Here is a 25,000-nt window from a genome sequence, read left to right as displayed (position 1 = left end):
GTTACTCACAACAGTGGTAGACAGGTAGTTACTCATAACAGTGGTAGACAGGTAGTTACTCACAACAGTGGTAGACAGGTAGACAGGTAGTTACTCATAACAGTGGTAGACAGGTAGGTACTCATAACAGTGGTAGGCAGGTAGACAGGTAGTTACTCATAACAGTGGTAGACAGGTAGGTACTCATAACAGTGGTAGGCAGGTAGACAGGTAGGTACTCATAACAGTGGTAGGCAGGTAGACAGGTAGTTACTCATAACAGTGGTAGACAGGTAGACAGGTAGTTACTCATAACAGTGGTAGACAGGTAGTTACTCACAACAGTGGTAGACAGGTAGTTACTCACAACAGTGGTAGACAGGTAGGTACTCATAACAGTGGTAGGCAGGTAGACAGGTAGTTACTCATAACAGTGGTAGACAGGTAGACAGGTAGTTGCTCATAACAGTGGTAGACAGGTAGACAGGTAGGTACTCATAACAGTGGTAGACAGGTAGTTACTCACAACAGTGGTAGACAGGTAGTTACTCACAACAGTGGTAGACAGGTAGGTACTCATAACAGTGGTAGACAGGTAGTTACTCATAACAGTGGTAGACAGGTAGTTACTCACAACAGTGGTAGACAGGTAGTTACTCACAACAGTGGTAGACAGGTAGGTACTCATAACAGTGGTAGGCAGGTAGACAGGTAGTTACTCATAACAGTGGTAGACAGGTAGACAGGTAGTTACTCATAACAGTGGTAGACAGGTAGACAGGTAGTTGCTCATAACAGTGGTAGACAGGTAGACAGGTAGGTACTCATAACAGTGATAGACAGGTAGACAGGTAGTTACTCATAACAGTGGTAGGCAGGTAGACAGGTAGGTACTCATAACAGTGGTAGACAGGTAGACAGGTAGGTACTCATAACAGTGGTAGACAGGTAGGTACTCATAACAGTGGTAGACAGGTAGACAGGTAGGTACTCATAACAGTGGTAGACAGGTAGGTACTCATAACAGTGGTAGACAGGTAGGTACTCATAACAGTGGTAGACAGATAGACAGGTAGTTACTCACAACAGTGGTAGACAGGTAGTTACTCACACCAGTGGTAGACAGGTAGTTACTCACAACAGTGGTAGACAGGTAGACAGGTAGTTACTCACAACAGTGGTAGACAGGTAGTTACTCACAACAGTGGTAGACAGGTAGTTACTCACAACAGTGGTAGACAGGTAGTTACTCACAACAGTGGTAGGCAGGTAGACAGGTAGTTACTCACAACAGTGGTAGACAGGTAGTTACTCACAACAGTGGTAGACAGGTAGTTACTCATAACAGTAATGGACAGGTAGTGATAGACAGGTAGACAGGTAGACAGGTAGTTACCCGCATCACTAGGCCGGATTACTCCATGATCCGGCCTAGTGATGCGTTCAGGTTCCATGATCCGGCCTAGTGATGCGTTCAGGTTCCATGGGTTTTAGGAGACACAGAAGAAGAACTGTGGAGCAAAAACAGCTGACAGGAAACAGGAAACAGGAAACAGGAAACAGGAAACAGGAAACAGTTTCACCAAAAATAGAAACGAGATTTGTCCTAAAACAAACTCAAGGTTACGTCAGGGCCTCATTCAGGGCCTCAAACCAGACGTTGAGACCCCAGAAGCAGAGAGGACGAGAGAGAGAGAGTGTGTGTTTGCGTGTGTGTGTGTGTGTGTGTGTGTGTGTGTGTGTGTGTGTGTGTGTGTGTACAGACTGATAGGAGGGGGGGCGGCGTGAAGACAAGGGAGGAGGAGGAGGGTGTGAAGACAATTGAGGAAGAGGAAGAGGAAGATGAGGAAGAGGAAGAGGACGAGGAGGAGGAAGAGGAAGAGGAGGGTGTGAAGACAATTGAGGAAGAGGAAGATGAGGAAAGGGAATAAAGAAAATACTGAACGGGGGATTGATTGATTGATTGATTGTTGTTTGATTGATGGGTTGATTGATGGGTTGATTGTTGTTTGATTGATGGGTTGATTGATGGGTTGATTGATTGTTGTTTGATTGTTGGTTGATTGATGGGTTGATTGATGGTTTGATTGATTGTTGTTTGATTGATGGGTTGATTGATCGTTGATTGATTGATGGGTTGATTGATGGGTTGATTGTTGTTTGATTGATGGGTTGATTGATTGTTGTTTGATTGACGGGTTGATTGATTGTTGGTTGATTGATGGGTTGATTGATCGTTGATTGATTGATGGTTTGATTGATGGGTTGATTGATGGGTTGATTGTTGTTTGATTGATGGGTTGATTGATTGTTGTTTGATTGATGGGTTGATTGATGGGTTGATTGTTGTTTGATTGATGGGTTGATTGATGGGTTGATTGATTGTTGTTTGATTGATGGGTTGATTGATGGGTTGATTGTTGTTTGATTGATGGGTTGATTGATGGGTTGATTGATTGTTGTTTGATTGATGGGTTGATCGTTGTTTGATTGATGGGTTGATTGATGGGTTGATTGATTGTTGTTTAATTGATGGGTTGATTGTTGTTTGATTGATGGGTTGATTGATTGTTGTTTAATTGATGGGTTGATTGTTGATTGATTGATGGGTTGATTGATGGGTTGATTGATGGGTTGATTGATGGGTTGATTGATCGTGTGGACGTCAGTCGTTCATATTGAGCGTCCCGGCCTCCAGACGAGGACTCTGAGGAGCCGTTCGGTCCTCTGACTTCATGTTTATCCTCGCTGAGGATTCTGGGAGTTTTCCAGTCAAACTCGTCCTCTGTTTGCATTCCTCCTCTAATTCCTACGTTTCCCGTGAGCCTGAAGGCCTCTTCGTGTGTCTGGCAGGATGAAAGCAAACAAAGGGAGAAGCTGTCGAGTGAGACGATAACTCATAACTGTGTTTTCATATTTCAGGTTTGAAGCCTCTTTCAGACTTTATCAGCTTCTGCTATCAATGTTTTAACAATCTGAGGTCAAAAGGTCGTCTCACATAATCATATTATTAATATTAATAATAACGTTAACATCTGTGTTGCTTTTAAGGTAAACAAACTGTTTCTTTTCTGTAGTATTTTAGTCCATGAAAAGTAAGAACGAGTACATAAAAACACAAAGATCCAGACGCAAAGGTGACAACGAGAATGATATAAATATTTTCAAATGAACATTAGGTTCATGTCGTTTTTAAAATATGCAATTATTCACATTATTTTACATTAAACAAGTAGTCAAAAAACAGGAAGTTTACATTTACAGTTCTACACACACACACACACACACACACACACACACACACACACACACACACACACACACACACACACACACACACAGTGTTGACTTTGCCCATCTGGTCCTGATTGTGGTTGAGATGTTCGTCGTGGCTGTAGAGGTGACCGGGCTGACACACACACACACACACACACACACACACACACACACACACACACACACACAGGTATACATGCTATACTGACACACACACATAAATAATACCATAAGTAATATCATACATAATACCATAAGTAATACCATAAGTATTATCATAAGTAATATCATAACTATTACCATAATACCATAAGTAATACCAATTCGTTCCACCATTATGCTCCTCCTTTCTACCCTCCTTTCAGGTAGGTACCTGTCTACCTGTCTACCTGTCTACCTACCTACATGTCCTCCTACCTACATGTCCTCCTACCTGTCTACCCATCTACCTGTCTGTCTACCTACTCGTCTACCTACCACCTGACTGACAGGGCTGTGTGTGTTTACGACGCTCCTTAGTTACTCTATATGTGTATATATAAATATATATATATGTGTATAAATATATATATGTGTGTATATATATCTATTTAGATATAGATATATCTAATTAGATCCAGATATATCTTTATATATATATATATATATATATATAATTATATATATATGTACACGTGTATATATATATATATATATATATATATATATATGTGTATAAATAAATATATAGATATCATTCCGTGTGTTACATTTGAGTTCAGCTTCCTGTTCTGCAGCACATAAAAGACATTGGACAGTTTATTAATATCTTTATTACAACTCATATAAATGTGGTGCAGATGTTTCTTCAAGGGAGTCTTCATGGGAACGCGTTACTGGTGGAAGAGGTAGGAGTGGGAAAGTAGTCCTGCTCCTCTGGATCCGGTCCCCCCGGAGCCTCCATGAGGACGAAGGGAAACAATAAAACAGAAGGAATCAAGTCTGCTCTCCTTTGAAGGACACAAGGAGACATGGTCCACACGTGGAGACCATGAAGACACGAGAGACGCTCAGGTGATCCACGGGGAACCACCACAAAGACAGGAAACACATCAAGAGAACTTCAAAATAAAACAGGAAACCAACAAAACAAAAGCACGACGGTGACACCTGATTGGAGAATGAAGTCTATCTGTGTGTGTTGTTATCAGAGTTATGTGAGCGTGCACGTGGACGGGTATGTGACTGTGCATGTGGGCGTGCATGTGAGCGTGCACATGAGCGTACATGTAAGCGTGCACGTGAACTCAAACGTTTGTTTTAATTGATGAGCGTATGAATCCTGACGACTCGCTGCCTGAAGGAACCTGTTTTCCATCTTCTTTGGGTCCTGCAGTCCTAATCTGGACATGAACCACACCGGGACAAAGAGGCAAAGAGACAAAGAGACAAAGAGACAAAGAGACAAAGAGACAAAGAGACAAAGACATTTCTCTGCAACCTGATAAAACAATCAGATGAAACATCTGGACTCACTGTGAGGACACAACGAGTCAAATTAGATAAATTCTGTCATTTTACGAGAGATTAATAAAGTTTTCGCAGCTGCAGGACATAACCCTAACCCCTAACCCTAATCCAGTACTTCCTGTAGACGGGGATCTTCGCCCCTAGAACTGAACCTCCATCAGACCCTCAGAGTCCAGCGGCCCGCTCAGAGCCCGACACACTCAGAGCCCGCGCTGCACTTGTTACCCCTGATCTCTATCGGCGCTACTTGCCCGTGCGTCAGTGATGTTATCAGGACTGCCCCCCTCCCCCCCCCCCCCCCCCCCCCCCCCCCCCCCCCCCCCCCTCTGTGGAGTCACCCAGAGGGCCAGATCACAGCGAAGCCAACATGTGGTTTAAATTAGCATCTGAGAAACAAGTCCACCGTACGTGGGGCCGTCTGCATCGTCCCAGGGCTCAGCGGTCGGCTCGTGTAGTTTATAATTGTGCGTGTGTGTGTGTGTGGGTGCATGTGTGTGTGTGCGTGTGTGTGTGTGTGTGTTTGTAATCCTACAGCAGGAAGTGAGGGTCAATTAAAGAGTCAGCACATTGTGTCTCCAGAGACTCGACCGAAAAAAAAGAACCTGCTGAACTTTTCTTGTTGGCTTCAGTTAATCTGAGTTCTCTCTCACACAACGTTTCTGTAAGAGTAATACTACAAGTAATATTACAAGTAATACTGCAAGTAATACTACAAGTAATACTGCAAGTAATACTACAAGTAATACTACAAGTAATACTGCAAGTAGCACTACAAGTAGCACTACAAGTAATACTAAAGTAGTTCTCAGAAGCAGCTCGTTCCAGCTGCTTTCTGCTCGTTTGATTTTCTGATCAACTTCCTGTTGATGTGGTTTTGCTCCGTGGTCCAGGTTTTGCTCCGTGGTCCAGGTCCAGGTTTTGCTCCGTGGTCCAGGTTTTGCTCCGTGGTCCAGGTTCCACTTTACTGACTGGAGATGTGTGCAGCGATAGGAATCGAGAACTCCTCGAGTGGTTGACGGAGCGCCGCTTGTTGAATGTGAAGCTGATTTGAAGCAGACTCAACAGGATAACAGGCGAGCAGCAGCGATGGAGACGATAAAGTCCATCAGAGGAGAATCAGGATGAAATGAATCGGCATAACAAACAACTCTTTTATTTCTGAGAGTCTGATTTTATTTATTTTCACCACTGACGATGTTGAAAGAAATCTGACACGTTTCCTCATTTTATGAACTTTTTCTTTGGATTGCGCAATTTTCTGTGTTTTAATTTGCCGTCGGCGAATGTAATCATGATCAAAATCCAGGAGAGGAGATATAAACCTTCTTCTTTGGGGTTACACAGTAACGACCAGGCGACTCCTCTGGTTGTATAGAAGTCCATGCTTCATGTGTTAAAGCTGCATTCTCTCTCCTGACCACCATGGGGCGACTCCTCTGGTTGTATAGAAGTCTATGCTTCATGTGTTAAAGCTGCATTCTCTCTCCTGACCACCAGGGGGCGACTCCTCTGGTTGTATAGAAGTCTATGCTTCATGTGTTAAAGCTGCATTCTCTCTCCTGACCACCAGGGGGCGACTCCTCTGGTTGTATAGAAGTCTATGCTTCATGTGTTAAAGCTGCATTCTCTCTCCTGACCACCAGGGGGCGACTCCTCTGGTTGTATAGAAGTCTATGCTTCATGTGTTAAAGCTGCATTCTCTCTCCTGACCACCAGGGGGCGACTCCTCTGGTTGTATAGAAGTCTATGCTTCATGTGTTAAAGCTGCATTCTCTCTCCTGACCACCAGGGGGCGACTCCTCTGGTTGTATAGAAGTCTATGCTTCATGTGTTAAAGCTGCATTCTCTCTCCTGACCACCAGGGGGCGACTCCTCTGGTTGTATAGAAGTATATGCTTCATGTGTTAAAGCTGCATTCTCTCTCCTGACCACCAGGGGGCGACTCCTCTGGTTGTATAGAAGTATATGCTTCATGTGTTAAAGCTGCATTCTCTCTCCTGACCACTGTCGCAGTGGGAACGTGCAGTGACCACTGACCAGTGTGTTTGTTGGTCCAGCGGTATATTTATCAGCTCCCAGTGCAGCTCAGTGCCACTGATACCACAAAGACGTGAAGTCCGAGGGACGAAGAGATGGATGGATTATTTATTTGCCTTGGGTCAAAGGTCACGGCGTGGCAGAGTGAGTTGGCATCGCCTGACGTTCCCAGAGTCAGAGAGACCTTTGTCTTTATATACCCGACCTCCTGGACGCTCCGGGGGGGGGGGGGGGGGGGGGGGGGGGGGAGTCAGTGTTCTGGAGACTGGGTCAAATTACTGAAAACATAAAGTCACTTTTACTTTCTTCTGTATTTGTCTTTTTTCTCCCGTGCCAGCTGGAGAACGTCCTCCAGAGGAGCGCCGAGCCGTCCCACGCCGCTCACGAGCGAACGGCCGCCATGCTGGAGATCGGGAGCGACCTCCTCACGCACACAGCGGAGCAGACCCGCAAGCTCAACGTGGTGGAGGCCAAGGTAAGGGGGTCGCCGCGCCGCCGGGCTGCTTCACCTGAAAGCAGACTTGACGTGGACCGTCTCCCTCCAGGTGCTGAACCATACGTCTCGGATTGAGATCCAGCTTCTGGAGAACTCCCTGTCCACCAACAAGCTGGAGAAGGAGCTGCTGCTGCAGACCTCCGAGATCAGCCGGCTGCGAGACAAGAACAGGTAGGAGGCTCTCAGTGGGCTTACCTGAGACCAGAACAGGTAGGAGGCTCTCAGTGGGCTCACCTGAGACCAGAACAGGTAAGAACAGGTAGGAGGCTCTCAATGGGCTCACCTGAGACCAGAACAGGTAAGAACAGGTAGGAGGCTCTCAGTGGGCTCAGCTGAGACCAGAACAGGTAGGAGGCTCTCAGTGGGCTCAGCTGAGACCAGAACAGGTAGGAGGCTCTCAGTGGGCTTACCTGAGACCAGAACAGGTAGGAGGCTCTCAGTGGGCTTACCTGAGACCAGAACAGGTAAGAACAGGTAGGAGGCTCTCAGTGGGCTCAGCTGAGACCAGAACAGGTAGGAGGCTCTCAGTGGGCTCACCTGAGACAACAACAAGTAGGAGGCTCTCAGTGGACTCACCTGAGACCAGGACAGGTAGGAGGCTCTCAGTGGGCTTACCTGAGACAACAACAAGTAGGAGGCTCTCAGTGGACTCACCTGAGACCAGGACAGGTAGGAGGCTCTCAGTGGGCTTACCTGAGACTAGAACAGGTAGGAGGCCCTCAATGTGTCATGAGGTGTTTCTCAGCATTGATATCGACCTGCCGCTCTGCAGCATTCAAACACAGGTTGAGAGTTATTGTGGGAAGCGTGAGAGAAGAAGAAGACTTTCCCACCCGAGTCCTGCAGACCCCCCAGCACCTCCTGGTCTCTGTGAGCCGTATGTCCGTCTGGCTGCCTCCTCGGGTTTCATTCATCTGGCTGCTGCCTTGTTGATGTAACTCTATTTCCAGCAGCTGCTGCTTCAGCTGCAGAGATAACGACGGCCGGCTTATTAATCTTTACTCATGTTTGACTGCTCGTCAGCCTCTGCAGCTACAGTCTCTGGTCCTCTGGTCCTTCTGGTCTTCTGGTCCTCTGGTCCTCTGGTACACTGGTCTTCTGGTCCTCTGGTCCTCTGGTCCACTGGTCTTCTGGTCCTCTGGTCCTCTGGTCCTGTGGTCCTCTGGTACACTGGTCTTCTGGTCCTCTGGTCCTCTGGTACACTGGTCTTCTGGTCCTCTGGTCCACTGGTCTTCTGGTCCACTGGTCCTCTGGTCCTCTGGTCCTCTGGTACACTGGTCCACTGGTCTTCTGGTCCTCTGGTCCTCTGGTCCTGTGGTCCTCTGGTCCTCCGGTCCTCTGGTACACTGGTCTTCTGGTCCTCTGGTCCACTGGTCTTCTGGTCCACTGGTCCTCTGGTCTTCTGGTCTTCTGGTCCTCTGGTCCTCCGGTCCTCTGGTACACTGGTCTTCTGGTCCTCTGGTCCTCTGGTCCTGTGGTCCTCTGGTCCTCCGGTCCTCTGGTCCACTAGTCCACTGGTCTTCTGGTCCTCTGGTACACTGGTCTTCTGGTCCTCTGGTCCTCTGGTACACTGGTCTTCTGGTCCTCTGGTCCACTGGTCCTCTGGTCTTCTGGTCTTCTGGTCTTCTGGTCTTCTGGTCTTCTGGTCCTCTGGTCCTCCGGTCCTCTGGTCCACTGGTCTTCTGGTCCACTAGTCCACTGGTCCTCTGGTCTTCTGGTCCTCTGGTACACTGGTCTTCTGGTCCTCTGGTCCTCTGGTCCACTGGTCTTCTGGTCTTCTGGTCCACTGGTCTTCTGGTCCTCTGGTCCACTGGTCCTCTGGTCCTCTGGTCCTCTGGTACACTGGTCCACTGGTCTTCTGGTCCTCTGGTCCTCTGGTCCTGTGGTCCTCTGGTCCTCCGGTCCTCTGGTACACTGGTCTTCTGGTCCTCTGGTCCACTGGTCTTCTGGTCCACTGGTCCTCTGGTCTTCTGGTCTTCTGGTCTTCTGGTCCTCTGGTCCTGTGGTCCTCTGGTCCTCCGGTACACTGGTCTTCTGGTCCTCTGGTCCTCTGGTCCTCTGGTCCTGTGGTCCTCTGGTCCTCCGGTCTTCTGGTCCACTGGTCTTTTGGTCCACTAGTCCACTGGTCTTCTGGTCCTCTGGTACACTGGTCTTCTGGTCCTCTGGTCCTCTGGTACACTGGTCTTCTGGTCCACTGGTCCTCTGGTCTTCTGGTCTTCTGGTCTTCTGGTCTTCTGGTCTTCTGGTCTTCTGGTCCTCTGGTCCTCCGGTCCTCTCGTCCACTGGTCTTCTGGTCCACTAGTCCACTGGTCTTCTGGTCTTCTGGTCCTCTGGTACACTGGTCTTCTGGTCCTCTGGTCCACTGGTCTTCTGGTCTTCTGGTCCACTGGTCTTCTGGTCTTCTGGTCCTCTGGTACACTGGTCTTCTGGTCCACTGGTCCTCTGGTCTTCTGGTCTTCTGGTCCTCTGGTCCACTGGTCCTCTGGTCTTCTGGTCTTCTGGTCTTCTGGTCCTCTGGTCCTCTTTTTCCTACATTTCCCAGAATGCCTTGTCACAGTAACTCTGTGTTTGCATGAGGGTCAAATTACCTGTCTATTTATGTCATATTATCTCTTTATATCATTTAAAAAGTTTAACCTGAGTGATTAATGAACATCAGACTAGAACCAGTTGAGTAGGTTTTGGGCATCAAAACAAACATATTTATTGGTGTTGTTTTGATCATAAACAACAACAACAACAACATGTTTTATTTAGTGTTGTAATCATCTACTGGCAGAAAAGACACGTTCTGAGTCTTTTGTCTCCGTCTGTCCGCCAGTCGGCTGGAGAGTAAAGTCCAGAGGTTGGAGTCTCAGCAGGAAGGAGAGCTGGAGGACATGCAGGAGGAGAAGCACCGGCTGCAGGTAGTCTGTGTGTAATAACTATGTTATATGCATCCTAACTATGAACAAGAAGACATGAGTCTGACCTCATGATCACAAAATGTGCAAACGGTCAAGGTTTCCGTTTCAGCTGGCAGAAACATGACGATGTAAATCAAACATAAAGTTGTTAATATAAGAAAATCTGTCATTGATCCCCAGAGGGGGAAATTCAGCTGTAAGGAGACGGAAATAGAAGTAAAAATATAAACACGAATAAATAACATGCGTCAGAGTGTCAGAGTAGAAAAACAACAAATACAAAGTTTCACACATTACACACATTTAAACTATGATTACTTTGGAAAGAATGCACAAAAAGCAAAACGTTCACGGATCGAGGAGCAAACAGAGTTTTTGTTTTTATTGTTTTGGTTCCAGTCTGTCGTCAGGACTCAGATGGAAGCGATCGATTCGTTAGAGAAGCAGCTGAGAGTCGCCAGCAGCAACAACACGGCTCTGCAGAGGCAACAGGCTCAGCTGATGGAGTCTGTTCACACGCTCATTAGCATGGTGGCTAGTGCTACAGGTACACACGCTCATTAGCATGGTGGCTAGTGCTACAGGTACACACGCTCATTAGCATGGTGGCTAGTGCTACAGGTACACACGCTCATTAGCATGGTGGCTAGTGCTACAGGTACACACGCTCATTAGCATGGTGGCTAGTGCTACAGGTATACACGCTCATTAGCATGGTGGCTAGTGCTACAGGTACACACGCTCATGAGCATGGTGGCTAGTGCTGCAGGTACACTCGCTCATGAGCATGGTGGCTAGTGCTACAGGTACACACGCTCATTAGCATGGTGGCTAGTGCTACAGGTACACACACTCATTAGCATGGTGGCTAGTGCTACAGGTACACACGCTCATTAGCATGGTGCCTAGTGCTACAGGTACACACGCTCATTAGCATGGTGCCTAGTGCTACTGGTACACACGCTCATTAGCATGGTGCCTAGTGCTACTGGTACACACACTCATTAGCATGGTGGCTAGTGCTACAGGTACACACGCTCATTAGCATGGTGCCTAGTGCTACAGGTACACACGCTCATTAGCATGGTGCCTAGTGCTACTGGTACACACGCTCATTAGCATGGTGCCTAGTGCTACTGGTACACACGCTCATTAGCATGGTGGCTAGTGCTGCAAGTACACTCGCTCATGAGCATGGTGGCTAGTGCTACAGGTACACACACTCATTAGCATGGTGGCTAGTGCTACAGGTTAACACACTCATGAGCATGGTTGCTAGTGCTACAGGTTAACACACTCATGAGCATGGTTGCTAGTGCTACAGGTACACACACTCATTAGCATGGTGGCTAGTGCTATGGGTAAACCCGTTCATTAGCATGGTGCTAGTTCTATGGGTAAACACCTTCATTAGCATGGTGGCTAGTGCTACATGTATACAAGCTCATGAGCATGGTGGCTAGTGTTACAGGTACACACGCTCATTAGCATGGTGGCTAGTGCTACAGGTACACACACTCATTAGCATGGTGGCTAGTGCTACAGGTACACACACTCATTAGCATGGTGGCTAGTGCTACAGGTACACACGGTCATGAGCATGGTGGCTAGTACTACAGGTACACACACTCATTAGCATGGTGGCTAGTGCTACAGGTACACACGCTCATGAGCATGGTGGCTAGTGCTACAGGTACACACGCTCATTAGCATAGTGGCTAGTGCTACAGGTACTCAGGCTCATTAGTATGGTGTGTGTGTGTGTGTGTGCGTGTGTGTGTGTGTGTGTGTGTACAGGGTCTCCTCCCAGGGACCAGATGTTCAGGGACTGTGCAGATGTGTACAAAGCAGGTCACTCAGTCAGCGGTCTGTTTACCATCTACATCAATAACACCACTGAACCTGTGCAGGTAAGAACACCTGTTCGGCTCATATATGTATATATATATATATATAAATATACACATATATATATATATGTATATTTAAATGTATATATAAATATATATAAATGTATCCTCCTCCTCCTCCTCTTCCTCCTCCTCTTTCTCTTCCTCTTCCTCCTCCTCTTCCTCTTCTTCCTCTTCCTCTTTCTCCTCCTCTTCCTCTTCCTCCTCTTTCTCTTTCTCCTCCTCTTCCTCTTCCTCCTCTTTCTCTTTCTCCTCCTCTTCCTCTTCCTCCTCCTCCTCCTCCACATCCTCCACCTCCTCCTCATCTTCCTCCTCCTCTTCCTCTTCCTCCTCCTCTTCCTTCTCCACCTCCTCTTCCTCCTCCACCTCCTCCTCCTCCTCCTCCTCCAGGTGTTCTGTGACATGGAGACGAGTGGAGGAGGCTGGACGGTGTTCCAGCGTCGGTTGAACGGCAGCGTTGACTTCCAGAGGAGCTGGAGGGAATACAAGATGGTAAATAATAATATTTATTATTATTACAATATTAATAATAATATTAATAATACTTATATTAAGAACACTTAATAATAATAATAATAAATATTGACATACTATTGACACACTGACATTTATTGATCTTCTTCTGTATTGATCACCTCCTGTATTGATCACCTCCTGCAATGATCACCTCCTGCAATGATCACCTCCTGTATTGATCACCTCCTGTATTGATCACCTCCTGTATTGATCACCTCCTGCAATGATCACCTCCTGTATTGATCACCTCCTGTATTGATCACCTCCTGTATTGATCACCTCCTGCAATGATCACCTCCTGCATTGATCACCTCCTGCATTGATCACCTCCTGTATTGATCACCTCCTGTATTGATCACCTCCTGTATTGATCACCTCCTGCATTGATCACCTCCTGCATTGATCACCTCCTGTATTGATCACCTCCTGCATTGATCACCTCCTGCAGGGCTTCGGGGACGCGTTGGGGGAACACTGGCTGGGGAACGAGCTGATGCACCTTCTGACCAGTCGGGGCCAGTACTCCCTGAGAGTGGAGCTGAGGGACTGGGAGGGAAGCCCCGCCCACTTCCAGTACGACCGAGTCACACTGACCAGTGAGAGTCAACAGTACAGGTAACCAGTTACACACACACACACACACTGTACACACAGAGGTCTAGAGTTCCCCTGCAGGTCGTCACCTTGTCTCCTTCCCTCAGGTTGTACCTCAGAGGTCTAGAGTTCCCCAGCAGGTCGTCACCTTGTCTCCTTCCCTCAGGTTGTACCTCAGAGGTCTAGAGTTCCCCAGCAGGTCGTCACTTTGTCTCCTTCCCTCAGGTTGTACCTCAGAGGTCTAGAGTTCCCCAGCAGGTCGTCACCTTGTCTCCTTCCCTCAGGTTGTACCTCAGAGGTCTAGAGTTCCCCAGCAGGTCGTCACTTTGTCTCCTTCCCTCAGGTTGTACCTCAGAGGTCTAGAGTTCCCCTGCAGGTCGTCACCTTGTCTCCTTCCCTCAGGTTGTACCTCAGAGGTCTAGAGTTCCCCTGCAGGTCGTCACCTTGTCTCCTTCCCTCAGGTTGTACCTCAGAGGTCTAGAGTTCCCCTGCAGGTCGTCACCTTGTCTCCTTCCCTCAGGTTGTACCTCAGAGGTCTAGAGTTACCCTGCAGGTCGTCACCTTGTCTCCTTCCCTCAGGTTGTACCTCAGAGGTCTAGAGTTCCCCTGCAGGTCGTCACCTTGTCTCCTTCCCTCAGGTTGTACCTCAGAGGTCTAGAGTTCCCCTGCAGGTCGTCACCTTGTCTCCTTCCCTCAGGTTGTACCTCAGAGGTCTAGAGTTCCCCTGCAGGTCGTCACCTTGTCTCCTTCCCTCAGGTTGTACCTCAGAGGTCTAGAGTTACCCTGCAGGTCGTCACCTTGTCTCCTTCCCTCAGGTTGTACCTCAGAGGTCTAGAGTTCCCCTGCAGGTCGTCACCTTGTCTCCTTCCCTCAGGTTGTACCTCAGAGGTCTAGAGTTCCCCTACAGGTCGTCACCTTGTCTCCTTCCCTCAGGTTGTACCTCAGAGGTCTAGAGTTCTCCAGCAGGTCCTCACCTTGTCTCCTTCCCTCAGGTTGTACCTCAGAGGTCTAGAGTTCCCCTGCAGGTCGTCACCTTGTCTCCTTCCCTCAGGTTGTACCTCAGAGGTCTAGAGTTCCCCAGCAGGTCGTCACCTTGTCTCCTTCCCTCAGGTTGTACCTCAGAGGTCTAGAGTTCCCCAGCAGGTCGTCACTTTGTCTCCTTCCCTCAGGTTGTACCTCAGAGGTCTAGAGTTCCCCAGCAGGTCGTCACCTTGTCTCCTTCCCTCAGGTTGTACCTCAGAGGTCTAGAGTTCCCCTGCAGGTCGTCACCTTGTCTCCTTCCCTCAGGTTGTACCTCAGAGGTCTAGAGTTCCCCAGCAGGTCGTCACCTTGTCTCCTTCCCTCAGGTTGTACCTCAGAGGTCTAGAGTTCCCCTGCAGGTCGTCACCTTGTCTCCTTCCCTCAGGTTGTACCTCAGAGGTCTAGAGTTCCCCAGCAGGTCGTCACCTTGTCTCCTTCCCTCAGGTTGTACCTCAGAGGTCTAGAGTTCCCCTGCAGGTCGTCACCTTGTCTCCTTCCCTCAGGTTGTACCTCAGAGGTCTAGAGTTCCCCAGCAGGTCGTCACCTTCCCTCAGGTTGTACCTCAGAGGTCTAGAGTTCCCCTGCAGGTCGTCACCTTGTCTCCTTCCCTCAGGTTGTACCTCAGAGGTCTAGAGTTACCCTGCAGGTCGTCACCTTGTCTCCTTCCCTCAGGTTGTACCTCAGAGGTCTAGAGTTACCCTGCAGGTCGTCACCTTGTCTCCTTCCCTCAGGTTGTACCTCAGAGGTCTAGAGTTACCCTGCAGGTCGTCACCTTGTCTCCTTCCCTCAGGTTGTACCTCAGAGGTCTAGAGTTACCCTGCAGGTCGTCACCTTGTCTCCTTCCCTCAGGTTGTACCTCAGAGGTCTAGAGTTACCCTGCAGGTCGTCACCTTGTCTCCTTCCCTCAGGTTGTACCTCAGAGGTCTAGAGTTCCCCTGCAGGTCGTCACCTTGTCTCCTTCCCTCAGGTTGTACCTCAGAGGTCTAGAGTTCCCCTGCAGGTCGTCACCTTGTCTCCTTCCCTCAGGTTGTACCTCAGAGGTCTAGAGTTCCCCAGCAGGTCGTCACCTTGTCTCCTTCCCTCAGGTTGTACCTCAGAGGTCTAGAGTTCCCCTGCAGGTCGTCACCTTGTCTCCTTCCCTCAGGTTGTACCTCAGAGGTCTAGAGTTCCCCTGCAGGTCGTCACCTTGTCTCCTTCCCTCAGGTTGTACCTCAGAGGCTACAGTGGGACAGCAGGGAGGCAGAGCAGCCTGGTGACACACGGGACCGGGTTCAGCACCCGGGACCAGGACAACGACAACTGTGACCACTGCAAGTGTGCTCTGATGCTCACTGGAGGTAACGTCTCTCCTCCTCCCTCGTCTCTTCTACCCTCCTCTCCTGCTGTCTTTAGTAAATTATGGTCATTTAGAGTCAAACAGACCGTAAAGCAGGGTATGCTTTAAGGGCGGGCCTACAAGGTGATTGACAGGTCTCGATGTCACTCCTCCTCAGTCCAGATATGGTCACGTCCTTCTCACACTTCTCTATAGTGGCACTATACTGTCTATTTATGTATATAAATACATTTTAAATCAAAGTAATCAAATAGAACAGTTTCTGACTAAGGATAAACACATTCAATAGAACCAGACTAGTGTCCTATGAGGACGCTTAGTTGTCTCCTTTGGACTCTTTAGGATTCCCCGGAGGGGCGTTCACTGACCTGTTTTATAAATCAGACAACAGAGATGAAGATGTGTCTCTTCTCCTTCAGGCTGGTGGTTTGACGCCTGTGGGTTCTCCAACCTGAACGGTATTTATTACACCGTCGGCCACAACATCAGGAAGCTCAACGGCATCAAGTGGCACCACTTCAGAGGCCCCAGCTACTCCCTCCGCTCCACCTCCATGATGGTACGACCCTACGACTTCTAACTGCTCCCCTCCACCTCCATGATGGTTCGACCCTACGACTTCTAACTGCTCCCCTCCACCTCCATGATGGTTCGACCCTACGACTTCTAACTGCTCCCCTCCACCTCCATGATGGTACGACCCTACGACTTCTAACTGCTCCCCTCCACCTCCATGATGGTACGACCCTACGACTTCTAACTGCTCCCCTCCACCTCCATGATGGTACGACCCTACGACTTCTAACTGCTCCCCTCCACCTCCATGATGGTACGACCCTACGACTTCTAACTACTCCCCTCCTCCTCCATGATGGTTCGACCCTACGGCTTCTAACTGCTCCCCTCCACCTCCATGATGGTTCGACCCTACGACTTCTAACTGCTCCCCTCCACCTCCATGATGGTTCGACCCTACGACCTCTAACTGCTCCCTCCCTCCACCTCCATGATGTTACGACCCTACGACTTCTAACTGCTCCCCTCCCCCTCCATGATGGTTCGACCCTACGACCTCTAACTGCTCCCTCCCTCCACCTCCATGATGGTTCGACCCTACGACTTCTAACTGCTCCCCTCGACCCTACGACCTCTAACTGCTCCCTCCCTCCACCTCCATGATGGTTCGACCCTACGACTTCTAACTGCTCCCCTCCACCTCCATGATGGTATGACCCTACGACCCTACGACTTCTAACTGCTCCCCTCCACCTCCATGATGGTTCGACCCTACGACTTCTAACTGCTCCCCTCCACCTCCATGATGTTACGACCCTACGACCTCTAGCTGCTCCCCTCCACCTCCATGATGGTACGACCCTACGACTTCTAACTACTCCCCTCCTCCTCCATGATGGTTCGACCCTACGACTTCTAACTACTCCCCTCCACCTCCATGATGGTACGACCCTACGACCCTACGACTTCTAACTGCTCCCCTCCACCTCCATGATGGTTCGACCCTACGACTTCTAACTACTCCCCTCCACCTCCATGATGGTTCACCCCATGACTTCTAACTACTCCCCTCCACCTCCATGATGGTTCGACCCTACGACCTCTAACTGCTCCCTCCCTCCACCTCCATGATGGTACGACCCTACGACTTCTAACTGCTCCCCTCCACCTCCATGATGGTTCGACCCTACGACCTCTAACTGCTCCCTCCCTCCACCTCCATGATGGTTCGACCCTACGACCTCTAACTGCTCCCTCCCTCCACCTCCATGATGGTACGACCCTACGACTTCTAACTGCTCCCCTCCACCTCCATGATGGTTCAACCCTACGACTTCTAACTGCTCCCCTCCACCTCCATGATGGTTCGACCCTACGACTTCTAGCTACTCCCCTCCACCTCCATAATGGTTCGACCCTACGACTTCTAGCTACTCCCCTCCACCTCCATAATGGTTCGACCCTACGACTTCTAGCTACTCCCCTCCACCTCCATAATGGTTCGACCCTACGACTTCTAGCTACTCCCCTCCACCTCCATAATGGTTCGACCCTACGACTTCTAGCTACTCCCTCCCCCTCCATGATGGTTCGACCCTACGACTTCTAACTGCTCCCCTCCACCTCCATGATGGTTCGACCCTACGGCTTCTAACTGCTCCCCTCCACCTCCATGATGGTATGACCCTACGACCCTACGACTTCTAACTGCTCCCCTCCACCTCCATGATGGTATATATGTATACATTTATACATATATTGATCGTGCAGCATTCTGCGCTCAGTTTAAACTCACTAAACAGAAGTTCTTGCTTCAGCTGATTAAAATGCACTTTATGGAACAGACGGTGGAGGTTCCTGTTTCCTGTTTCGCTCTCGTTGTTCGTTTGTTCTGTTTCAACGTTTTCAGGTTTTTATTCAGCTGTAAAGAGGCTGCAGCATTTTGTACAATAAAATATGTCAATAAAGTGTGTTTTTATGATGTTTTACTTTGATCATTAGAAGTAAATTAGTTGTTTTCAGAATTATTTACATTGTTTCAAGAATCATAAATATTCAAGAATCATAAATATGAAATAGAAGTTTGTAATATATTTTTTAATATACTGAATATATATATGTATATATATATATATATATATATATATATATATATATATGTACAATACGATTGGTACAATTTTAAGTCAAAACTTTAAAAAAGTTTTCAGGTCGGTTCCTTTAGTGTTTTACTCTTTTATCTGTTATTGGTATTAAGATATCAATGCACTTTGTTGTGCATTGATAGTTGATAGTTAAATCAGATAGTTGATAGTTAAATCAGATACTATTTCCATTGTATTAAACATTTCTTCATCTTTAATCGATTTTAAAAACTGAAAGGAGAAAATAGAGAATCTGAATCCGTGTATTTTAGTTGCACTAAAAAAGTATACATATTGTATTAATGGAAGTAATGAGAGTGATCTGTTCCACATTCACACTAATAATAAATAATGTACAATCTACCACGATGCAGCCAAACAGCAGATCTAAGAGCTCTGCTTCCCTCTGGTGGTCAGACTCTGTGTATATATATATATATATATATATATATATATATATATATATATATATATATATATATATATATATATATATATATATAAATATATATATATATATATATATATATATATATTCTGTGGCGTTGGTAACAAATTTACAAATAATTTTTTTGGTTCTCGTTACTTTGCAGATTTATAGTGATTTATATAATTAATACATTAATTATTATGTATTATTCATAGTTTAAGGTGATAAAGGTATTAATATTTTTTTTCTCTGCATATTACTGTAAATAAATAAAATCTATTTATAGTTTAAACTATTTTTTCCATGATCTCACTTCCTCTGACTTCGCGTTTTCGCACGTCTTAATTTTGGCCCTCCGGGGGTTCCAGAGAGAAACACTTCCGCTTCCGGTGAAGAGTCTCAGTTGAAGTGTGTTCCTGTGAAGGTCGTGAGTCCAAACCTGTGAGTATTCTCTCAAACTACTCTTTACACGTGTGTATTTATACATCAACACGTGTGTTACGTGCATTAATGCCGACGTATGTGTTTTAATATTTATCCGTAATTATGTTTAAAACAGTGTTTACGCAGCTGTAACGAACCAACGTTAGCTACATGCTAAAGGAAGCTAATCTCAGTGATACACTGTTATATTCTTTAAATATAATGTATATTGTATTATATTCGTGACGTTCTCTTCTGATGTTTATTAGAGAGTCAATATGTAACGCACGAAGAGAAGAAGCTCCTTTTTGACGGTGAACTGAGCTACATCGGTTAGCTAGCCTGCAGCTGGCGGTGTTTGATGATGATGATGATGATGATGATGATGGAGGAACACGAAGTTTAACACCACAGTGTGGAACAGGACTCGTGACCTTCTCACTCAGAGGTCACACCATCGTCTGACGGATGATGTCTCCAGAGGACACACGTCTTCTAGTCCCCTGGTCTTCTTGTCCTCTAGTCCCCTGGTCTTCTTGTCCTCTAGTTCCCTGGTCTTCTTTTCCCCTGGTCTTCTTGTCCTCTAGTTCCCTGGTCTTCTTTTCCCCTGGTCTTCTTTTCCCATTGTCTTGTCCTCTAGTCCCCTGTTCCTCTAGTCCCCTGTTGCTCTAGTCCCCTGTTGCTCTAGTCCCCTGTTGCTCTAGTCCCCTGTTGCTCTAGTCCCCTGTTCCTCTAGTCCCCATTTCCTCTAGTCCCCATTTCCTCTAGTCCCCTGTTCCTCTAGTCCCCTGTTGCTCTAGTCCCCTGTTCCTCTAGTCCTTGTGTCCCCTGTTGCTCTAGTCCCCTGTTGCTCTAGTCCTTGTGTCCCCTGTTGCTCTAGTCCTTGTGTCCCCTGTTGCTCTAGTCCCCTGTTCCTCTAGTCCTTGTGTCCCCTGTTGCTCTAGTCCCCTGTTGCTCTAGTCCCCTGTTCCTCTAGTCCTTGTGTCCCCTGTTGCTCTAGTCCCCTGTTCCTCTAGTCCCCTGTTGCTCTAGTCCCCTGTTGCTCTAGTCCCCTGTTGCTCTAGTCCCCTGTTGCTCTAGTCCCCTGTTCCTCTAGTCCCCTGTTGCTCTAGTCCCCTGTTCCTCTAGTCCTTGTGTCCCCTGTTGCTCTAGTCCCCTGGTCGTCTTGTCCTCTAGTCCCCTGGTCCTCTAGTCCTCTAGTCCCCTGTTCCTCTAGTCCCCTGTTGCTCTAGTCCTTGTGTCCCCTGTTGCTCTAGTCCCCTGGTCTTCTTGTCCTCTAGTCCCCTGTTCCTCTAGTCCCCTGTTCCTCTAGTCCCCTGTTGCTCTAGTCCCCTGGTCCTCTAGTCCCCTGTTCCTCTAGTCCCCTGTTGCTCTAGTCCCCTGTTCCTCTAGTCCTTGTGTCCCCTGTTGCTCTAGTCCCCTGGTCCTCTAGTCCTCTAGTCCCCTGGTCCTCTAGTCCTCTAGTCCCCTGTTCCTCTAGTCCCCTGGTCCTCTAGTCCCCTGGTCCTCTAGTCCCCTGTTCCTCTAGTCCCCTGTTGCTCTAGTCCCCTGTTCCTCTAGTCCTTGTGTCCCCTGTTGCTCTAGTCCCCTGGTCTTCTTGTCCTCTAGTCCCCTGGTCCTCTAGTCCTCTAGTCCCCTGTTCCTATAGTCCCCTGGTCCTCTAGTCCCCTGTTCCTCTAGTCCCCTGTTCCTCTAGTCCCCTGTTGCTCTAGTCCCCTGTTGCTCTAGTCCCCTGTTGCTCTAGTCCCCTGTTCCTCTAGTCCTTGTGTCCCCTGTTGCTCTAGTCCCCTGGTCTTCTTGTCCCCTGGTCCTCTAGTCCCCTGGTCCTCTAGTCCCCTGGTCCTCTAGTCCCCTGGTCCTCTAGTCCCCTGGTCCTCTAGTCCCCTGGTCCTCTAGTCCCCTGTTGCTCTAGTCCCCTGGTCCTTGTGTCCCCTGGTCCTCTTGGAGCTGAGTGAAGCTAACTGACATCCAGTCTGAAGACCTGAACAATAAGGAGTGATATGAAATGAAGCAGAGAAGAACATGACATGAACAATAGACAGCTGGATTTGTCTCCTGTTGGACTCGTGAAGCAGCCAGGAGGTTTTCTCTGGTCCTCTTTGTGACGGGTGACTCGGTTGGTTTCTTCAGACACTCTGAGACGTTGTAGGAGACGTTGTAGGGGACGTTGTGGGGGACGTAGGTTGTAGGAGACGTTGTAGGGGACGTAGGAGACGTTGTAGGTTGTAGGGGACGTTGTAGGAGAGATTGTAGGGGACGTTGTAGGAGAGATTGTAGGGGACGTTGTGGGAGACGTAGGTTGTAGGAGACGTAATAGGAGAGGTTGTAGGGGACGTTGTGGGGGACGTAGGTTGTAGGAGACGTAGTAGGAGACGTTGTAGGTTGTAGGAGATGTAGTAGGGGACGTTGTAGGTTGTAGGAGACGTTGGTTGTAGGGGACGTTGTAGGAGACGTTGTGGGGGACGTAGGTTGTAGGAGACGCTCACCAGACTTTTAACGCTGTTTACGTTCAACTTCATTGAGTCCTGAGTAAAGTACAGAGTAATGTACCAATGTCTAGTGGTATTAATAATAATACTAAACATTAGGGGTGGATGTGAATATGCTAGATATATACAGAATAAAAATGTACTAATAAATGGCTATTAAGAGCCTCTTTTAATCATCCCTCATATTAATGAGCTTTGGTTTCTCATCTTTTCCTTGATGTTTAAAACGTAATGTTCTCTTTTTAATGGAGGTATTAATATTAACACAGATTAATACGCGTCCTTACTTTATTAGCTTTTCCTTCCCATTATTTTCTATACTTCATGAAGCCTGAGATCTTCATCTTCACGTTTTAATTATTGTTGAGCAGAAGACGGTGAAGTTTAAAATATAAACAAAACATCTGATTATTAATATCAAGCTGGAAGTCGTCGTGTCACAAATAAAATACCGCGTCTCTGAGTCGGCGTCGCGTCATATTTCATATTTAATTGAAAGCTGCTGTCGTCTGGCCGCCAGGTGATCGTCATGCATCTGCCCAAGCCGGTGATGAGGGGGCTGCTGGGGAAGCGCCTGCGGTTCCACCTCCCCGTCGCCTTCACGCTGTCCCTGGTGGCCGCCATCGCTTTCAAGGTGAGACTCGAGGTCGCCGACGTTCACGGAGAACCGGGAACAATATCGTGAACAGGGAACGGCTGCTTTCTCATTTGGGTTATAAATGTGTTCATGAACATGACTTCATGAATCAGCTGTTCGTCTTTCAAAGAGAGCGACGTGTTGTTGGACATCACTTGTGGGAATTATCCAAAAAAAACGTAACCGCAATGCTTTAATTTCTACTTTTTTTTTATTTTTTGTGTTTTTATTTTCTGTATAACTTGAAGTGAAATGTGTATTTGTTTAAGTCACTTTTTGCCTTTTGTGTGATTACAATCAGCCGATGAAACTTTTCCTGCGTCACACTTCCTGTTGGCCGAAGTCTCGCCAGACTTTCAGAATAAAATACCATAATCTCATGAAATGTAGCCGAGGCGTCGATAGTGAACACGAAGCGTCAGTCTCATTAATAATCATATGTCCTCAGTACGCCGTCACGGAGCCCAGGAAACAGGCCTACGCAGACTTCTACAAGCAGTACGACGCCGTCAAAGAGTTCAACGCCATGAAGGAGGCCGGCGTCTTCGAGAGCGTGCGGCCGTCCGGGGAGTAAAACCTCCGTGAGTCTATATAATATGTATTAAATACATTTAAATTATATGTGTGTGTGTATGTATGTATGTATATATACACACACACACACACACACACGTGTGTAGGTGAAGTGGATCTACTGACTCTTATTGCAGCTACTCATTTTCTCTTAGTATTTGAAGTTAGAGATCCGCCAGTATTTGCCTGCGTGGTCCTGTACGCGGCATCAAACCTCCGGCTGGCCCTCGCTGCCCTCGTCCGCCTGCCTCTAATGGTCTTGTTCTTGTCGTCTTCCTGCAGCTCTTCGTCCCCGCCGCTCCTTCCTGTCCGAGGACGACGCTCGGGTGTCATTATGCTGTTTGGTCCCTCTGAATAAAATATTATTAATGTAAAAGCGCGTCTGAGTTATTGCTGGTGTCCGATGATGTCACAGTGGTCAAATATCACTGTTGTACATTCCTCTTAACTGGTCACACTGAAGGTAGTTTTTAGTTCCATGCAGCATATTAACAGTATAACATATTTCCTATATGTGATTTCTTTAAATAAGATATATAATAATATAATATTTTATATATATATTTATTATTGGATATGTTATATATCTAATAATATATTTATAAAATATAGTTATAGATATAATATATTACATATCCAATTATATATCTATTATATATATATAATATATTGGATATGTAATTTAATGTGTGTGTGTATATATATATATATATATATATATATATATATATATATATATATATATATATATATATATATATATATATATATTAGTATTTTGACTGGTACCTCGGTGCCAGCAAGTCTTGACTCCGTGTACTGCAGCCTGTGTCTCTCTGGCGCCCCCGCGCGGTGGACTCTGTGTACTGCAGCCTGTGTGTCTCTCTGGCGCCCCCGCGCGGTGGACTCCGTGTACTGCAGCCTGTGTGTCTCTCTGGCGCCCCCGCGCGGTGGACTCCGTGTACTGCAGCCTGTGTGTCTCTCTGGCGCCCCCGCGCGGTGGACTCCGTGTACTGCAGCCTGTGTGTCTCTCTGGCGCCCCCGCGCGGTGGACTCCGTGTACTGCAGCCTGTGTGTCTCTCTGGCGCCCCCGCGCGGTGGACTCCGTGTACTGCAGCCTTTGTCCGGCCCGCCTCCCTCGATCACTTCCTGGTCTGGTTCAAACGGCGCTGGAGCGGTCTCGTGAAGTCCGAAGTGGTCTCGACTCGAGAGGAGATGAACTCTGCGACGCGGCCGCGCGCCGAGGCCCGTTTACCGGGGAAGCCTCGCGGGACTCGCTGATTCACGGACGGAGTTTCACGGTTAACGGGCGGCTGTGACGGGGGACGACGAGCTGCTGCTGCGGCTAGCCTTTGAGCTAACAGGGCTAGAGCTAGTTAGCTTAGCATCAAGAGACCGAGAGAACTACACAGACGGGTCTAGTTCTAGGAGAGTACAGTTATAGAAGAGGACTAGAAGAGGACAGGTCTAGTTCTAGGAGAGTACAGTTATAGAAGAGGTCTAGAAGAGGACCAGTCTAGTTCTAGGAGAGTACAGTTATAGGAGAGGACTAGAAGAGGTCTAGAAGAGGACCAGTCTAGTTCTAGGAGAGTACAGTTATAGAAGAGGTCTAGAGTACAGTTATAGAAGAGAACTGGTCTAGTCCTATTGGAGGACTGGTCTCAGGTCTAGTCCTATTGGAGGACAGGTCGCAGGTCTAGAAGAAGACAGGTCTAGTCCTATTGGAGGACTGGTCTCAGGTCTAGTCCTATTGGAGGACTGGTCTCAGGTCTAGTCCTATTGGAGGACAGGTCGCAGGTCTAGAAGAAGACAGGTCTAGTCCTATTGGAGGACAGGTCTCAGGTCTAGAAGAAGGCAGGTCTAGTCCTATTGGAGGACTGGTCTCAGGTCTAGTCCTATTGGAGGACTGGTCTCAGGTCTAGAAGAAGGCAGGTCTAGTCCTATTGGAGGACTGGTCTCAGGTCTAGTCCTATTGGAGGACTGGTCTCAGGTCTAGAAGAAGGCAGGTCTAGTCCTATTGGAGGACTGGTCTCAGGTCTAGTCCTATTGGAGGACTGGTCTCAGGTCTAGAAGAAGGCAGGTCTAGTCCTATTGGAGGACTGGTCTCAGGTCTAGTCCTATTGGAGGACTGGTCTCAGGTCTAGAAGAAGGCAGGTCTAGTCCTATTGGAGGACTGGTCTCAGGTCTAGTCCTATTGGAGGACTGGTCT

At 47.7% G+C, this 25,000-nt stretch overlaps 3 protein-coding genes across 10 annotated transcripts in view; all 3 read left to right on the top strand.

The window, feature by feature from the left end:
- angpt4 (angiopoietin 4) overlaps nt 1-16,159 on the top strand; it is a 19,478-nt gene extending 3,319 nt beyond the window's left edge. The window contains exons 2-10 of the mRNA XM_034532817.1: nt 7,139-7,276; nt 7,347-7,468; nt 10,119-10,203; nt 10,603-10,750; nt 12,001-12,113; nt 12,504-12,605; nt 13,078-13,244; nt 15,447-15,580; nt 15,999-16,159. Coding sequence (XP_034388708.1) covers nt 7,139-7,276; nt 7,347-7,468; nt 10,119-10,203; nt 10,603-10,750; nt 12,001-12,113; nt 12,504-12,605; nt 13,078-13,244; nt 15,447-15,580; nt 15,999-16,159 — 1,170 coding nt within the window. The remainder of the gene's footprint in view (nt 1-7,138; nt 7,277-7,346; nt 7,469-10,118; nt 10,204-10,602; nt 10,751-12,000; nt 12,114-12,503; nt 12,606-13,077; nt 13,245-15,446; nt 15,581-15,998) is intronic.
- A 2,866-nt stretch (nt 16,160-19,025) lies between these two features.
- On the top strand, nt 19,026-23,167 carry LOC117731504 (cytochrome c oxidase subunit 6C-1). The gene is made up of 4 exons (XM_034533904.1): nt 19,026-19,110; nt 22,102-22,215; nt 22,667-22,799; nt 23,074-23,167. The coding sequence occupies exons 2-3, from the start codon at nt 22,111-22,113 to the stop codon at nt 22,790-22,792; spliced, it is 231 nt and encodes a 76-aa protein (XP_034389795.1). The 5' UTR covers nt 19,026-19,110; nt 22,102-22,110; the 3' UTR covers nt 22,793-22,799; nt 23,074-23,167.
- Nucleotides 23,168-23,921: 754 nt separating this feature from the next.
- Nucleotides 23,922-25,000, top strand: part of LOC117730302 (serine/threonine-protein kinase 4-like) — a 23,954-nt gene continuing 22,875 nt past the window's right edge. The window contains exons 1-2 of one of the 8 annotated variants that reach the window (XM_034531888.1): nt 23,922-24,289; nt 24,399-25,000. The exon at nt 24,399-25,000 is cut by the window's right edge and continues 64 nt beyond it. The gene's annotated coding sequence lies outside the window, so the exon portion shown is untranslated. The other 7 variants (XM_034531889.1, XM_034531894.1, XM_034531891.1 and 4 more) reach the window with 7 other exon arrangements.

This window comes from Cyclopterus lumpus, chromosome 5 (assembly GCF_009769545.1).
Source record: "Cyclopterus lumpus isolate fCycLum1 chromosome 5, fCycLum1.pri, whole genome shotgun sequence".
Classification (NCBI taxonomy): domain Eukaryota; kingdom Metazoa; phylum Chordata; class Actinopteri; order Perciformes; family Cyclopteridae; genus Cyclopterus; species Cyclopterus lumpus.
Note: the sequence above shows the minus strand (reverse complement) of the source record. Positions and strands in the feature narration are given on the sequence as shown.

Bases quoted from the DNA above. Each gene is read 5' to 3' on its own strand.
- LOC117731504 (XM_034533904.1), top strand. From the start codon at position 22,111: ATGCATCTGCCCAAGCCGGTGATGAGGGGGCTGCTGGGGAAGCGCCTG. The intron at 22,216-22,666 runs GTGAGACTCGAG...ATATGTCCTCAG, and splicing joins TGGCCGCCATCGCTTTCAAG to TACGCCGTCACGGAGCCCAG.